At 44.9% G+C, this 17,728-nt stretch overlaps 1 protein-coding gene across 3 annotated transcripts in view; it reads right to left on the bottom strand.

The window, feature by feature from the left end:
- The window catches only part of LOC137439390 (5-hydroxytryptamine receptor 3A-like), a 148,541-nt gene extending 131,271 nt beyond the window's left edge, over positions 1–17,270 (bottom strand). Inside the window, exons 1-2 of one of the 3 annotated variants that reach the window (XM_068135104.2) lie at positions 17,209–17,270; positions 15,533–15,687 (exon numbers count right to left, since the gene is read on the bottom strand). In XM_068135104.2, the coding sequence (XP_067991205.1) occupies positions 15,533–15,687; positions 17,209–17,251 (198 nt within the window). In that variant the 5' untranslated portion in view covers positions 17,252–17,270. Of the gene's footprint in view, positions 1–2,411; positions 2,788–15,532; positions 15,688–17,208 lie in introns of those variants that run through there. The other 2 variants (XM_068135103.2, XM_068135105.2) reach the window with 2 other exon arrangements.
- Between the last annotated feature and the right edge of the window lie 458 nt (positions 17,271–17,728).

Genomic DNA, 17,728 nt, shown 5'->3' with positions numbered 1-17,728 from the left:
GGGACCTGAGGATGTGCCTTTTCAAGGTTTCATATTAATCGGACAAGTAGTTACCGAGCTATGGCGATTTCTTTACCAAACTCCGCAAGCCGTTCGCTTTGGACCAAACCATTTCATGTAAATAGAGGGGGGGGATTGTCACCGTACTCGCAAGCCGTTCGCTTTGGACCAAACCATTTCATGTAAATAGAGGGGGGGGGGATTGTCACCGTACTCGCAAGCCGTTCGCTTTGGCTTTGCGAATGGACCAAACCATTTCATGTACATAGAGGGGGGGGATTGTCACCGTACTCGCAAGCCGTTCGCTTTGGCTTTGCGAATGGACCAAACCATTTCATGTAAATAGAGGGGGGGGGGATATAATTTTAGATATATATATAGTACGGGCATGCCCTAGTCTATCTATAATTCCAGTAATCTCTGTGTGTGTGTGTGTATGTGTGTGTGTATGTGTGTGTGTATGTGTGTGTGTATGTGTGTGTGTCGTTTGTCTGTGACCGCTGTTTCTCGACAACCACGGGTCCGATATACTTGAAACTTGCCAGGTATATTGCTGGGGACCCGAGGATGTGCCTTTTCAAGGTTTCATATTAATCGGACAAGTAGTTACCGAGCTATGGCGATTTATTTACCAAACTCCGCAAGCCGTTCGCTTTGGACCAAACCATTTCATGTAAATAGAGGGGGGGGGGATTGTCACCGTACTCGCAAGCCGTTCGCTTTGGCTTTGCGAATGGACCAAACCATTTCATGTAAATAGAGGGGGGGGATATAATTTTAGATATATATATAGTACGGGCATGCCCTAGTTACACAAATACAACCAAATAACGAGGTGTAGCGGTTACCGCTGGATGGACACAATCGCCTTGCACCGGCCAGAACACGGCCAGACGCGCCTCTCCCGGGCATGCCCGGACTCACTGTTCCCGGGCACGCCCGAACCTCCCGGGCACGCCCGGTCTCGTCTTTCCCGGGCATGCCCGCTCTCGCCTTTCCAGGGCTCGCCCAGAGCGTCCGGGCATGCCCGCTATCACCTTTTCAGGGCTCGCCCAGAGCGTCCGGGCATGCCCGCTATCGCCTTTCCAGGGCTCGCCCAGAGCGTCCGGGCATGCCCGCTATCGCCTTTCCAGGGCTCGCCCAGAGCGTCCGGGCATGTCCGCTATCGCCTTTCCAGGGCTCGCCCAGAGCGCCCGGGCACCCCCAGCCTCGACTTGCCAGGCCGCAGCCAAACACGCCCGGGCAGGTCCAGACTCGCCTTTCCAAGGCTCGCCCTTGACACCCGGGCATGCCCGGTATAGCTTTTGCCGGGCAAACTTCCCGACATAAATGTGTATATATATTGCTGCCCGATAAACGGGCTTGTCAGAATACCTGAGCTGTTTTGTTTCAATAAAGCAACTCGGACGAATTCCGTCTTTGGTCGCGTCAATTCTTTCGACTCGCGTTGGAGCGCAGTTCCTTCAGAGGTTTGTTACACAAATATAATCTGATGAATTGGTTCATTACACAAATATAATCTAATAACGAGGTTCATCACGCAAAAATAATCTAATAACGAGGTTCATTACACAAAAACAATCAAATAACGAGGTTCATTACACAAAAATAATCAAATAATGAGGTTCATTACACAAAAATAATCTAATAACGAGGTTCATTACACAAAAAGAATCTAATAACCAGGTTCATTACACAAAAATAATCTAATAACCAGGTTCATTACACAAATATAATCTAATAACGAGGTTCATTACACAAATAGAATCTAATAACCAGGTTCATTACACAAATAGAATCTAATAACCAGGTTCATTACACAAATAGAATCTAATAACGAGGTTCATTACACAAATAGAATCTAATAACCAGGTTCATTACACAAATAGAATCTAATAACGAGGTTCATTACACAAATAGAATCTAATAACGAGGTTCATTACACAAATAGAATCTAATAACCAGGTTCATTACACAAAAATAATATAACTAGCCGAAACCCGTGGAACATCCACGGAAGGGAGGATGTGGTGTATGGATAGAGTGTACCATTATGGATGGCATAGGGGATTTGCTTGTCCGAGTAAGAGTTAGGAAGAAAGATGAGAATGAAGAGTGCGTATATGAACAACGATCGCCGACACCGGCACAAATGCATGCTCTGGATTGTCCACTCAGTGGACGGCTTGCTGTCGCCTTCGACTGTCCAATCAGATGAGACAGCTGGCTTAACGTCCTCTGATGCGACGTCACACCTGCGAGGTATCAGGAGGCGGGAACCGAATCCAAAACAGAAGCTAAAGTAAAGACCATCGGAGATCTCCTGCGGCAGCGTTTCTAACCGATGTGGTAAAGTACAGTACGTACAGTAAAGGACATTCTCATTGATCCGTTGATTAACTATAACTGACCTGCGCCGCCCTGCTGTAGCTTGACATGTTAGCAGGTACTCTGACCTTTTTCACAACTTCAAATGGCGTTTCATAAAATCCTGCTGTGACTCGACATGCGCCGCACCATAATCATTGGCTCATAAAACCCTACACTGCTACAGAGGATTATACTACCACCGGAAGCCGGCACTTGGTTGTCCACAGAGGGAGGGAAGAAACACACCATGTGGAATGAAAAACAAAATGCTTTAAAATATTCAAGAAAGAAACATTTTTTTTCATTTAATATTCCGTAAGTATTTATTGTACGACTAACGATTGTCAAAATAAGAACCTGCTTTGGGCAATCGCACACTATACCGTCGAGGCCGCTTTTTCAGAATAAGAAGGAAATAATTAAATTAATGCTTTCCTATTTACATCGTTGAGTCAATACGTCAAAAAATCATTTTTTAAACCTGTAATCACTGGTTGTAGGGAATGCAGATTTGACGATCAGCTGATTTATGTGTGTGTGTGGGTGTGTATTTTAGACTTGGACAATATAAGAAGGAAAATTGCTTTGCAATACATGCCCATTTGCAAGTTTCAGATCAATATCAGTAAGCACGGCCCATTATTTAATGACACCACTCGACTGTCCAATCAGCGGACGGCTCGCATCGCCTTCGCCCAGCAGACGCCAATATGATGGCGTCGAAAGATGGCGTCGTATCGGCCGTTAATCGGATGCTTTTGGGCCCCAAAGTCGACTAATTCAGATTTTTCGAGTCTGGCTGTACGTGATAAACAAAGAGCGCGGTTCGTAGACTGTAAATGCATCAGTGCCGTGGGCATCGGGTCACTGGGTGCAGCGTAAAAGGGATAACAAAGTCGAGTCCTTACGGTATTATTATATAGATAACGAGGTTCATTACACAAATATAACCTTATAACGAGGTTCATTACACAATGTTAGATTATTTGACTCCCTGGGACTCCATTGATATGGGGACGTCATTCCTAAAATTCTTCTTTTTGGATGTTCTTGAAAAGACATACTCACAGGAGTCCAATGTACCACCAACCTCTCCTATTTTCAACATACAAGTACTGTATGTACAATTATTAAGAATATGCAATTCTAGCAAGGACCTGCGAATCATCTGCGCAATGTAAAATGTGACTTCAAATCCTCAACACTTCCCACACCCTCACCCTCACAAACCCCAAGTGGTCCTTAACCTCCCACCCCAACATCAGGTCCTCACCCTTCTCCTCCCAATGATAAGGCGTCAACCCTCTCCCCAACCCAATCACTTCCCAAGATTGTGATGTTCGGGGGGCGGAGGGGGGTTGTGGGGGTTGGGGGAGAGGGGGGGGGGGGGGGTTCTTTACAGAAACTGCTATCAAAACAGCAAAAGCATGGCTCCGACATGTAATGATCCATCACGGTCACCTGTCCCACTCACGATCCCACGCAATATGCGGAAACCCCATGGAATGGCATCACAAACAACCCAAAACGAATTATCTTCTTCCTGATGCATACGTATGTGATGATTATTCCATTTATTGTACTGGTTATGGTGATGGGCACGGTGAGTTCACAATGTGACGTCACTGGCAAACTCGAAAATCGACACTCTTGGGATTTTTTCAGAACTTTGTGATTTGCAAATAGAAAAAAAAAAATACCCTTCAAATTAGACCGTGATAAATGATTTTCAATAGTTTTCAGAAAAAATTTTTGAGTTTGGATTCCTCTTTAATGGATTTTTCAGTCTTTTGGCTCTTCTGGGTCTTTTCAGTATTTAGGATATTTTCGATCTTCGGGGTGTTTTTGGGCTTTAAGGTCTTCGGAGTCTTTTCGGTCTTTGGGGTCTTTTCCTTCTTTGCTGTTTATTGGGTCTTTAAAGATCTTTGTGGTCTTTTGGGTCGTCTGGGTACTTTGGGTCATTTCGGTCTTCAGAGTTTTTTGGTTCTCTTGGGTGTTTGGTCTTTTTTTTTTTTTCTTTTTTTTTTTGTTTTGTTGTATACAAGATCGAGGCTCGTGAAAGAGCGAACATTAATCACACAGAAAGACAAACCGACACGTAAAACATATAACATAGGGAGCGGTAGACAAGATGGGGAGAGAGGGGGAAGGACACAAACACAACATTTGAGAGCAGGGACCGAGAGACATGGAGACATCGAGAGATCTGAGAGAGGGCGAGGGCTTTGGGGGGGGGGCGTGGGAAGGGGGCAGTGGGAGAGGTATAAAACATATGGACATTGCCAGGACTTCCAGGAAAGAAGTTGGAATTTCAAACAAGGTGGATCTGGGGTGAATTAGCGGGGGTAGAAAAGATCAAGGTTTTGGATGGGGGAAGATAAGAGATGGTGGTGAACAGCTGTTTTAAAGACCTGCAGGGAGGAGTGGGATTGAAGGGAGTGAGGGAGTTTGTTCCAGAGGCGGGAGAAAAGAGGAATGAAAGAGTGAAGGTGAGCGGAGAGCCGAGATTTCGGCAGTTTAACCATCAGAGGGTTGCTGGCAGATCTTGTGCGACCTGTAGGAATATTTGGGGGACAGAGCACAGAGAGAGCTGGGGGTGCAAGGCCGGAGAGGAGTCGGTAGAAGACAGAAAGACCACCTACCTGCCTGCGGTGAGTGAGTGAAAGGCCCTCAGAGATAGCTTCATCGCGGGAGATTCCAATAATTCTGAAAGCTTTGGTTTCAACAGCGTGAAGCCGAGCTAGGTGTGAGGCAGGAGCACCGGCCCATAGGGGAGAACAGTATTCCATTGAGCTGCGGATGAAAGCCTTGTATGTGGTGAGGAGCTCAGGTGTGCCGAGGAAGGACTTCGCACGACGGAGGATGCCCAGTCGGCGACTGGCTTTGGAGGCCAGCTTGGAAATGTGGTTTTCCCAAGAAAGATCATGGCAGATAGTGAGACTCAAAATCTTGAGCGACAGAACTTCTTGGAGAGGATTGTTGAGAAAGTAGATGGGAGGGTTGTCCAGTCGATCTTTTCGGAGAGACATAGTAAGAGTGTGAGATTTGTCAGGATTGAAAGACATGTTCCACTTGTTTGACCAGTCTGTGATTTTGTCCAGGTCTTCAGAGAGTGAGGAGGCAGCAGACTGCCGATCTGAGGGAAGAGGAATGGAGCGGCAGAGAGTGGAGTCATCAGCAGAGAGATAGAGAGGATTTTCGAGAGAGTCAGAGAGATCATTGATGAAGACCAGAAAAAGCACGGGGCCCAGAACACTGCCTTGGGGAACTCCAGCCTGAACAGGAAGAGGAGATGAGAGAAACCCATTCAGGGCCACACGTTGACGACGACTAGAGAGGAAGTCCGCCAGCCATGCGTGGAGATTTCCATGGATACCAAAAGAGGAGAGTTTGGTGAGCAGAGCGGGGTGCCAGACCGTGTCGAAGGCACGTGATATGTCGAGGGAGACAGCTCTAATTTCCTGTTTGGCATTGAGGACCTCCATCCATTGTTGAGACAGCAGAAGCAGCATGTCCAGAGTAGAGTGACCTGGTTTGAAACCAAATTGATGATCAGAGATCAAGCCATTGGAGAAGAGGAAAGATTTCATATCAGAAGCAATGATGGATTCCATGACTTTGCTGATAATTGGGAGAAGGCTGATTGGTCTGTAGTTGCTAGGATCTGTTTTTGCACCTTTTTTGTGCAAAGCGGTGATGTTGGCTGATTTCCAAGCAGATGGCAGTTGACCTTGAGCAAAAGAGAGGGTGAAGAGAACAGAGAGAGGGTGAGATAGAGCAGCAGAGCAGGATTTTAGGACCCGTGGGCTGATGCCGTCGGGTCCAGTTGCAGAATCAGAGTCGAGGGTTGACAGAAACTTTTCCACCTTGTCAGGAGGAAAGGACACGGAGTCCAGGAGCAGCAGGGTACGACTGGGTATGGTGGGTACAGAGAGGGATGGGTTTGGGACACAAGATTTAGAGGCAAACACAGAGTTGAGGCATTCAGCTTTTTCACGTGCGGAGTCAGCTGTGTAGCCGTTTGAGGTAAGGGAGGGGATGGAGGGGGAACAAACACCAGAAACGGATTTGACCAGACGCCACCAGGATTTGGAAGAGGGAGACAGATAAGAGAGTTCGGTCTTGAGAATGGAGAGATATTGTTTCCTGGCTCTCCTGAGGGTGGACACACACTTGTTTCGGGCTTTGTGAAAGGAAATGAGATTTCCTTCCGTTGGATTTGCTTTCCAGGAGACGAAGGCAAGTTGTTTCTGGGCAACAGCCTCACCACAAGATTCCGTGTACCATGGACGGGAGGAAGGGTATGACAACTGAAGACGAGATGGGATAAATCTGTGCATGAGAGAGAGCAATTTACTTTGGAAGAATTCCCAGGATGAGTTGATGTCAGAGGTGGTAGAGATGGGAGACCAGTCCAGATGATTGATGGCTGCTTGAAGACCGTGCCAGTTGGCCTGAGTGAAATGCCAGACTCGTCGACGCTGAGCAGGCTCCCTGAGGATGGTCAGAGAGATGTCCACTTTAACAAGGACATGATCAGATGTTCCGATCGGAGCAGAAGAAGAGCAGCAGACATTTTCAGGGAAGTTAGTCATAACCAAGTCCAGAAGAGAAGATGTTCCGTTGACTGAGATCCGGGTCGGGAAATTGACAGATTGTGTCAGTCCCAGTGAGTCGCAGAAGTCCTTTGCTGAGGAGCCATGGCTGGTGAGAGAGGTACCCACACCCAGCCAACTGGCATGATGACAGTTGAAATCACCACATATGAGGAAGAGAGAGTTGGGATGAGTAGATAGAAGTTGGTCCATATCATCAGACAGCGAGATGTAGATGGAGTCATCACTGTTTGGTGGACGGTACAACACACATATGAACAAGAGGTGGGAGCGAAGGGGAAGCCGTAGCCAGAGGTATTCCTGGGGGTGAGGTGGAGAGAGTGCAGTGCAGGGCGAGTGAGGAAGAGAGTTTTTGATAAAGATAGCAACCCCGCCTCCAGGACGAGGCTCAGGTCTATCATACCGGAGGAGGGAGTAGCCCGGGAGAGATACTATGGAATCAGAGACATCATAAAGGAGGAAAGTTTCTGTTAAGCAGATCACGTCTGGTTTGACAGAAGCAACCTGTATGGAGAGATCGGTTAAGTTTGAACGAAGGCCCCGGATGTTTGAGGTCCATACCGTTAATGAAGAGGAAGGGGGAGCATCAGATACAGAACAGGGGGGAGGAGGGGTAGGGTAAGATGTGGAAGAGGTGGAAGAGGTAGGGAGAGCTGTTGAAGGTGTGTCAGAGATTTCAGAATAGCTCGGAGAAAGGGAAGGATGGGGCGGACAAAAGGTTTGATGGTGATTGGGTGAGCCACAATGAGGTGTTATTTGAGGAGGGGGAAGAGCGAGGCAGAAGGTTGGGGGAGATGGAGGTGAGAGTTTGAAGGGGGAAGAAGCGGGGAGGACGCTTTGAGGAGGGGGAGTGAGCGGGGGGAAATTGAGAAGCAATGAGGGTGGGGAGATTTGAAGGGGAGGGGTGAGGGGGGAGTTTGGGAGGGAAGGGACAAGGGGAGGGATTTGAAAGGGATGGGATATGGGGGAGATTTGGAGGGGAGGGGTGAGGCAGGATTCTAGGAGGGGAGGGGCGAGGGGGCGTCTTGGCGGGGAGGGGTGAGGGGGTAGTTTAGGAGGGAGGGGGCAAGGGGGGAGATTTGAAAGGGATGGGTGATGGGGAAGATTTGGAGGGGAGGGGTGATGGGGAAGATTTGGAGGGGAGGGGTTATGGGGAAGATTTGGAGGGGAGGGGTGAGATTGGATTTTTGAAAGTGTACGATTTATGGGAAACGAACATTTATTGCAAAATGAGTTTCTTGTGACCTTCGAGTTAAAAATACGTTTAAGGACGCTGGATGGAGGATGGAGTGCAGGAGAGTTTAGGGAATGTAGAACAAAGGCACTATAGGAGATGGATATTTTTTTTGGGATGAATTGATTTGGTGAGCAAGTCGAAAGCAGCCTTTTAAAGAAGAAGAAGAAAAAGGTGTTATAAAATATGACGGAATACATAACTTGAGGGGAAAGTGTAAACATTGAAGGTTAATGAGTGAAAACTATCTGGGGAAATGGGGGAGAAACACGTGGTCGAAGAACGAACGAACGAATAAGAATGAATAAACGAATGAGAACAGAGAAGGAAATGTTTTTTTTTTGTTTTTTTTTGAGTTGAGATTTACACAAGGAAGTAGGCTATGGGTGAAAAGACCGGGAATACAGAGAACGAAAGTTATTGGATCACAAACGACGGACCACTGAGAGAAAAACAAAGCCTCAAGGTTGTACAGTGCACACTGTACAAGGCCTTGCTCGCGACACGGCAAACAGACGATCAATTTATGAAAGATAAACACCGAGAAACAACCAAAGTTGCACACAATAACTTCACACACCGAAAGATAAATACAGTTTCGACAAAATACAATTGTGAACAGACTTAACTTCGAAAAACGTGGAGACCGTGTGGAGCTTCGAAAATCCCTGCCGCCGTCTCCAAGATCTCGCGAGTCTGTATGAACCAGGACCAGGGAAGCAGGGGTCTTTTGGGGTCTTCCGGATATTTTGGGGTATTTCGGATCACTAGTACACCCGCAGACTCCGGGAGGGGCAGGAAGGGTCATTCCTCTTTGGGGTATGTAGATTACTGTCGATCTATGGGCGGTCTCAAGAACATTGGGTGTGTGTTCATTTACCAAATTTCTTGTGGAGAGATCGCCAAGTGGTTTAAGCATTTGAGCAAGCACTCCATTCAAAACCGTCATAATATTTTTTTTCTTCCTGTAGAAGACACTTGCTCAAAGTTGTTGCTCCCACAGAAACACAATTATAACTATAAGCTATTTATACCACAGACGTATATAAAAAAACATGGACCCGCAATGCGCCTGATTGGCTGAAGTCAGAGCGAGTAGGTCGGCGGCCATGTTTGTGTGACACTCGCTTGTAAACAAACCAACGTGATAACGTGGATGCATAGGTCAGGGAAGCATATTTTCTTTTAAATATTCGACGATTTCGAGCAAATTAATCAGTTTCCTGCCCAGGAGTCAGACATCGTGAGTAATGCAAAATCGTTGAGGTGACATTTATTCCATTTCCAAGTGAATTATTGAAAAAAACGGTGATTTTGTGGATGATTACGCTCGAAGCGAGTGCTGATCTGACACAGGTCTATCTTGAACTTGACTTCGTCAACTTTAAAAGTACATGTATGTTGGTAGATACTGCTACTCTCTCATTTTAAATGGTTTGGTTCTCGAATCACATGAGTTGACTGAATAAATTCAAATCTAATTAATTATTGCATCCAATTTGTATCACTGACACTCATTTTATTTGGGTTTACTCTGATTTAAAAGCCTATTGCATAATTTTTGTGCTGTCCTTTAAATTTTCATTTATAAGGTTATGTGCACAGAATAATCAGAAAATTTTCTCTCTCCTAGAGTAGTGTTTGTTCATCAGATTTATACCTTGTAGTTAAGTTGTGAAGTCATATTAAGAAAAAGAAGTGGCGACGAGATATGAAATTCATTCTGTGAATGGACATTTTGAGGGAATTTTGAAATCAAGATAATTATAATGCTCTGTCACTGTGTTAGTGTCAGTTGTTAGAATAAAACATTAAGTGTAAAAATACATACAAAATATGACTAGTGGGCGTCTGTGTGTCAAAAAGACTCCCGTTTTTATAATTTGACACCCTGCTATGTTGTCATTTAACCCTCAAAGAGCCGGGCCACCCACAGCCCCGGCAAGGAGGGGGGGGGGGGGAGGGGTAGGGGAAGATTCCACCCACCCCCCCCCCCCACCAGATTTCAGCGAAACAGTAATAGATTTTAATTAAATATGCAAATGAGGATACCTATAATAATTACCTGTCCAAAATTTCATTCCAATTAATGATAGGGTTTTATACATTATACATGTCACACAATGTTCTGTGTATGCATGGTTTCTATGTACAAGGTCATTGAAGCAAGAACGGCACTTTTGATCCTTTTCCTGAGATATTGGTGCAACCAAATGCTGCACACAGTGGCATCCTTGAAAAAAATCACACTTCTGGCGAAAATATGGCATAAAATATGTCAAAGTATGTTGAACACCTGATGAACGAACTGACTCGTTTCAAGTTTCGCGGGGCGGCGGGAGTGTCACACCAACATGGCCGCCACACTGCTTCCGGTGACTTCATTAGCTCGCGTGGGAGCGATAGACCCATTGCGGGTCCAGGTTTTTTAATATACGTCCGTGATTTATACACGTTATCACTGCAGCAAAAACACCTTTGGGAAGTGGGACATTATTAGTATTAATATTGTTTTGTAATAACATTAATAAATATGTGAGTATCATTAATTTTGTTATTAAAAGCACTTTGGAAAAACGCCACGATAAATCTTCTTTGTAAATACGCCACGATAAAGCTAATTTAACATTTATATACACCTCAACGTGCAACCCCATTGACGGAAATGGTGGGCAAACTCGCTCGGGGGGAGAAAACCCCCTTGGGGAGGGGGGGGGGCAAATGAATGCGCCACAACCTTCATTGTGTAACCCTTCATGATCCTGTCAACTTTGGTTGCGATTGGATAAGTAACGACAGAATGTATTGACGCCAAAAATTAATCAGACAGACAGACACAAATGGCGTATTTTGGTATGATTGGGGTCTTTTGGGTCCTCAGCGTCTTTTGGGTCCTCGGGGTCATTTCCGTCTTTTGGGTCCTTGGGGTCTTCTCAGTCTTTTGGGTCTTCTGTGTACTTTAGGTTAGGTATTTCAGGTTACAATTGTGGGTGGCGTCAGTTCAGCTGTCCAGCCAATGGGTGAAGAGTGGACATACATACATAATCACAAACACTTGCTTCATTATATATAGATTAGCATAAATGCAAAAAAAGATAATGAGTCACTACACTAGCTCCCCCCAAGATCAAAGATCAAAGAAAGACGACAATAAAGATGCAGACATCAATCACAATGGCCAATGGACGTGTCTGCCAGGACAAGTTTTCCACACACCTGATGTAGTTGGCGGTGGAAAAGCGGTTGATGCAGATGTCGATTGGGGTGAACTTGGTGCTTGTGTGTGTTAGCTCACAGGAACAGTAGGAGCTGGAATTTGTTCTGCTATAGATGTAGGATATGTGTTGTATCATACTCTTTATCCGTGGGGGGCAGCCTTGAGTCTGTCTAAACTCTAAATTGACCGTTTCAGACTTCTCATTAAAATCAAGAACTAGAGGATGGTATTCTTAAAATACTTACCCTGCGCAGTCAACTTGGTGCAAGCCAACTCTTCTGTTTTTGATTGGTTTTTGTCTTTGATCCAATATGGCTGCCAGACCATGTGAGTGATGACATCATTCATTTATATTCTCTAATATAATTGTTGTATAGATCACGCTCAATAAATTTCAAACTTATCAGACTAAGCATTGTCCCTGTTTAATTATGATGTCATAATTAAGGCACCAATTACGTCATTGTTAACAACACCTCTTCCCAATGCATAATTCTTTACAATGAGCCAAGTTTCAATTTTTTCCATGGAGCGGTTTTGGAGATAGAGGTGCAATGTTTTTCGATTTTTCCAAGATGGCGCCTGTAACACTTGACCTATGATGTCATAATTATGAATAAAAAAATTATACAGCCGGAGGAGCTCCTATGGTAAAATTTCGTGTGAATCGGACCAACGGTTGCAGAGAAAATGAATTTCAAAATTTAGACACGCCACACGTACGTACGCAACTGAATGCCTAGCCCTGATTTTCGCTTTGCACGCGCAGGGTAATATTGACGGATTTTATGGTTGCTGGTCGAGTTGTCTAAGAGAAAATAGTTAGAAATATTAGTATGGAAACGCAAAACCTCTTCAGTAAAAGCGGTGCTTGAGGGAAAGCCACACAGTTATTTGGGTGGTGTATAGACAACAGACCGCTGTTACAGGTGTTATCTTGTTGCATAACACATACACTGCCTAGTGGGTGCCTATGGCATGAATGGCAATACTGTGGAGATGAACTTCCGGAGCCATCCCCGGGTTGGACGTGGAACATGGCTTGCTTGAACTTTAACTGTAAACGCGGCCATTGAGACGTGCCGGGTGGAGGAGCTCACGGACATACGGATGAGAACATTGGAGCAGGATAGGCCGTTGATCGACAGTGTTAATGTCACAGCGAGACAACAGTACAGCAGGACCTGCTCTCCAAAAGCAGCAAAACGACCAACTTCCCAGCACGTGGACAGACAACCGTGACACATGTAAATACTGTGGTAATGCACACAGTCGAGGAAGAGAACATTGTCCGACCTATAGGCGCCCACGGAACTACGTAACTTCCGGTTAGTGCACCCTTCGCGACAACAGTCACGTGATTGGATACGTTGAAAACAAACCACAAAAGGGCACGTGTTACAGCTTACTTCCGGTAGTCTCACCCTCATCTATGGTAAAACATGCAGATAATGTGGCAGAGCTAATCACTTTACCCTGGTATGCTTTAAGAGCTTGAGAAGGCCTTCAGCAGGGCAGGTACATGGTGTAAAACACTGAACCTGATGAGGAAGACGATCACAGCGGAAATTTCATTTACACAAACGAGTGCATCGGTGCTGTGAGGTCGAGAGGGGGAAATGGTTTCTTACACGAAAAAACTGCATAATAATTTACAGCAATGCCAGCTTGACTCGGGGGGGAGAGGGGGGGGGGGAACATGCGACGTAATGAGCCGCAAAGACAATATGACTCCAGCACCTAAAGCCCGACTCTTACCAAGTAACACGAGACTGAAGTTGTACTCGGGCGAAAGTTGAGGGGACTTTTCAAAACAAGGTGTGTAATACGTGGACGAGCACACATTGTTGAATTTGAAATTGTGGAGGCCAATCAGAAGCCCCGATTGTCGGGCTCCACATGTGAGTGCTTGGGACTGATGCACTTCACTGTCCCTGCTGAACTGAACAAATTGGAGCACCATATGACTGGGCCTTTGACCAAACAACAGCTCATAAGCAGGTATAACGATGTTTTCAATGGGCCAATGGAGTCAGTTCCAGGAGAAATACATTTTGAACTTGATGCCAGTATCCGTCCAGTACAGTGCGCACCACACAATGTACCTGTCGCCGTGAAGTCCGCCGTGAGGACACAGCTGGACAGACATGATCAGATGGTCACAATCACAATTCTATGCCAGGGGCATAGAAAGGCCCCATTATATCGTATGTGCCATGTGGTGGACTCTACAAAAGAAGGGGCCATAGCTTGTAGAAAATGCCAAACAACAGAAAAGAAGGAACATTCAAAAAATATTGTGTGGATGATAGTGTAACCTTGTGTTCCTAGGAGGAACCAAGTAATGCTCTAGAAAAGTTCATAAAAAGGGGCGCCCTACATATAGCAGTTAAAATCCATTTACTTATTCCTGCAGGTGTATGAATCAAATTGGCACACCTTTATATGAATTTTTCTAGAGCATTACTTGGTTCCTCCTAAGAACACAAGGGTAGTCCAGCATGCACACCAGATTTTTTGAATGTCCCTTCTTTTCCATACTTTGCCACATGGCACATACCCTTTTATAAAGGGGCCTTTTATATGTCCCTGGCATTTTTCACAAGATATATTTTAAATACAAACAAAATGCATTTGTTCATCAGTCAAGACTTTATCAAAGAGGATATTAAAGACTTGAAAAAGTAAGGGGAAAAAAATATTCAACCCAGCCAGGATTTGAAATCACAATCCCCAGCTTGGGAGTCTGGTGCTTTATCCCTATTAGGGGATTGGGCCAGCATCTCAGATTGGGGTAATAACATTTTGAAGAGTTATAAAGTATGTATATATTTTTGTACATTTATTTATGTATATATATTTATATGTATTTAATTTTAAAGCAAAAACTATAGCACTTAGGTGGAATTTGTTTCGAAATCCATTAACTAGAGCATTAGACCTATAGGCCGATGTATATTCCAAGTTTCAGCTCCTTTCAATGTATAGCCCTTGAGATATGAGCGCCAACACATTTTGGACGGACAGACGGACACCAACCTGATTTGGAGGGTTTTCTAAATAAAACTCAAGAATGCATAAACAGACGTTGCTGAAATTTGGAACATATTACCTCGACGTACAAAGTATTTACTTCTGAAAGTTGCAGCCGATTTCGTCCAGTAGAAGCCGAGAAACGTATTTTAAGTTCCAATGTTGAAGCTGCGTACAGAGAAACGATCCCTTATAAAGGGAGGGGCGCTTTGCGCTTCCTTTGATTGACCTGAGTGTGTTCCCATCCGAACCCTTGCTCATGATACAGGGAACACAGGTTGAAATATCATATACCAGGTGTATTTGTCCATTATTTCTCAATGTTGTAACTCATTAACACTGATGTCTACTTGTATTTTTATCCTGCATGCGATTTATGTAAACAATCAACCGTCACTTTGTCTTTTTTTTTTTTTTTTTTTTTTTTGTATACAAGATCGAGGCTCGTGTAAGAGCTAACATCAATCACAAAAAACAACAACGAACGGACACACAAAACATACAAAAAGGGAGCGGGAGACAAGATGGGGAGAGAGAGGGAAGCACACAAGTACAACAGCAGAGAACAGGGACAACAGAAGATCCGTGGGAGGGAGAGGGCTTGGGGGAGGAGGCATTGGAAGGCCGTGGGGTGGGAAAGTATAAAACAGATGGACACTGCTGGAACTTCCAGGAAAGAAAAAAGTTGGTATTTCAAAAAAAAAAGGGGATTTGTGGTGAATTAACGGGGGTAGAAGAGATCAAGGTTTTGGATGGGGGAAGATAAGAGATGGTGGTGAACAGCTGTTTTAAAGACCTGGAGGGAGGCGTGGGATTGAAGGGAGTGAGGGAGTTTGTTCCAGAGGCGGGAGAAAAGAGGAGTGAAGGTGAGCAGAGAGTCTTGATTTTGGCAGTTTAACCATAAGAGGGTTGCAGGCAGATCTTGTGCGACCTGTAGGAATATTTGGGGGACAGAGTCTTGCAATGCACAAAACAACCGTTACATCATAATATGGCCACCTTTGCTGCTCTCCATATGGACTGAATACCCGGATTATCGATAAAAAAATTTAAACCTCCTACCAGGTTCAGGATCGAGGTGATGGAAATGTTTAAGTAAACAGTCAATGAGGATTTCCAGTTAGCAACAGGGAGTACTTCGTTTGAGTAGTTGGTGAGAAGCTCCTTTGCCAGCATTGCCATGGGGAAGTCCTCTGTGGCATCTGTGTATGCAAGGCCTGCAAGAATGGAAACAGCTTCCGTTCACTACATCAACAACAACAACACAACATGCATTTTAAAGGCCATTTTCCCTGCTAGAGCTGGGGGTTAGCCTTGCGGTCCCCATGACAATCTTCTCCATCTTGCCCTATTTTCTGCATCTCTCCTTGTTAACCCCCTTGCCCGCATTTCCTCTTCCACCATCTTTAGCCAAGTCTTTCTCGGTCTTCCCCGTCCTCTACTTCCTTCTACATTCATTTCCACCACTCTTCTCAACCAGTCACTTTCATCCTTCCTCAACACATGACCAAACCATCTCAACCTGTTCCTCTTCACAGCATCAATCACAGGCTATATTCCCATCATCTTTCGCAATTCATCATTTGTCTTCCTCTCTCTCAACGACACTCCGCACATCCACCGAACCATTCGCATTTCCACCCTTTCCAGCCTTCGTTGCTGCTCTACGTTCATTACCCATGTCTCGCTCCCATAAATCATAACACTTCTCACACATGCAGCATACACCTTTCCCTTCAACTTCAACGACACTCCCCTCATCATCAGCACGCCACTCAGTTCCCGAAACTTCTTCCATGCACATCTCACTCGAGCAACCGTTGCCGAGTCTGATCCACCTTCACTTCATCACAGAGGGGAGTTTCAGACACTCAAGGTTCACTACATCACACATTATAAAACGAATTTCGCAAAATCATTACAAATTTATGTCGTTTTCTTTTGCAGATTTTAAAGTACTAGGGCATGCCCGTACTATATATATATCTAAAATTATATCCCCCCCCTCTATTTACATGAAATGGTTTGGTCCAAAGCGAACGGCTTGCGAGTGGTGACAATCCCCCCCTCTATTTACATGAAATGGTTTGGTCCAAAGCGAACGGCTTCCGGAGTTTGGTAAAGCAATCGCCATCGCGTGCACAAACGCGCAGGAAAGCGAATGAATCGCAAATTCGTTTTTATTAGTTTTAAAACTTTATTAAAACATAGTTTAACGCCAACATAGTTTGCAAACGTGAAATAAATGAATACGCTCTCAAATGTGCCATCCGAGGCAGAGTGTGCCCGCCACGTTCGGCACACGCGATCGTTCGCTGCTCTCTGATTGGTTGAATCGTTTTTTGGACATAGCTCGGTAAGTAATTGTCCGATTAATATGAAACCTTGAAAAGGCACATCCTCGGGTCCCCAGCAATATACCTGGCAAGTTAAAAGTATATCGGACCCGTGGTTGTCGAGAAACAGCGGTCACAGACAAACGTACAGACAGACAGACAGAGATTACTGGAATTATAGATAGATACGTCCTCCTGATCATAGCACAGAAAATATGGTAATGCAATTCCTTGACATGATACTTGGTGTATTTTTCCACTCATACTATAGGATGCAGGTAAACAGCACCTTCCACTGGCTATTTAAGTACAATCAGGTCAAAATGGCACAATCAAGGGAAATCAGAAAACAAACAGAAACACAACGTTTGCAGCAACCAATAGGGCGGTGAAAAGGCTTACCGTGTGAAGCAATGGACAACAACAACAACAAAACACATTCCATACTAACTTATCTTTCAGACACTCAAGGTCTGGTTTTGTGTGAGTTTTATTATGAGTGGGAGTGGCAGTGGGAGTGGCCTTTGGAGTGGCAGTGGGAGTGGCCTTAACCTGTGTTGTGGTTAACAGTTCAAACATGGCCACTCACATTTCACCATCATGTTGGATCACACAACTTGCTCCCCCAACTCTCCCTGGCTTCCTCTACCTCTCTTTACCATCAATGACAATAAAGTCAACAGCAGCGAGGGTGTGGACACATAGACAGAGGCAGTTACTATCATCATTTCCTAATGTCATGGCTATTCCTTTGAAAATAGATTTATATCTCCACATAACAAGAAAACATGTTTTTCCATGCAAAGTCAAGGCTCATGGAAGAGAACACAGAACGGATCAGGACGCAAAAGAACAATATCACAGTAGAGGAAGACAGGGGCACCAACAGCAGGGTTGGAGGGTAAAGTAGGGGGAGATTCAG

This window comes from Myxine glutinosa, chromosome 14, assembly GCF_964187855.1.
Source record: "Myxine glutinosa chromosome 14, kmMyxGlut1.1, whole genome shotgun sequence".
Classification (NCBI taxonomy): Eukaryota; Metazoa; Chordata; class Myxini; order Myxiniformes; family Myxinidae; genus Myxine; species Myxine glutinosa.
This window is presented reverse-complemented; position numbering and strand designations above follow the sequence as displayed.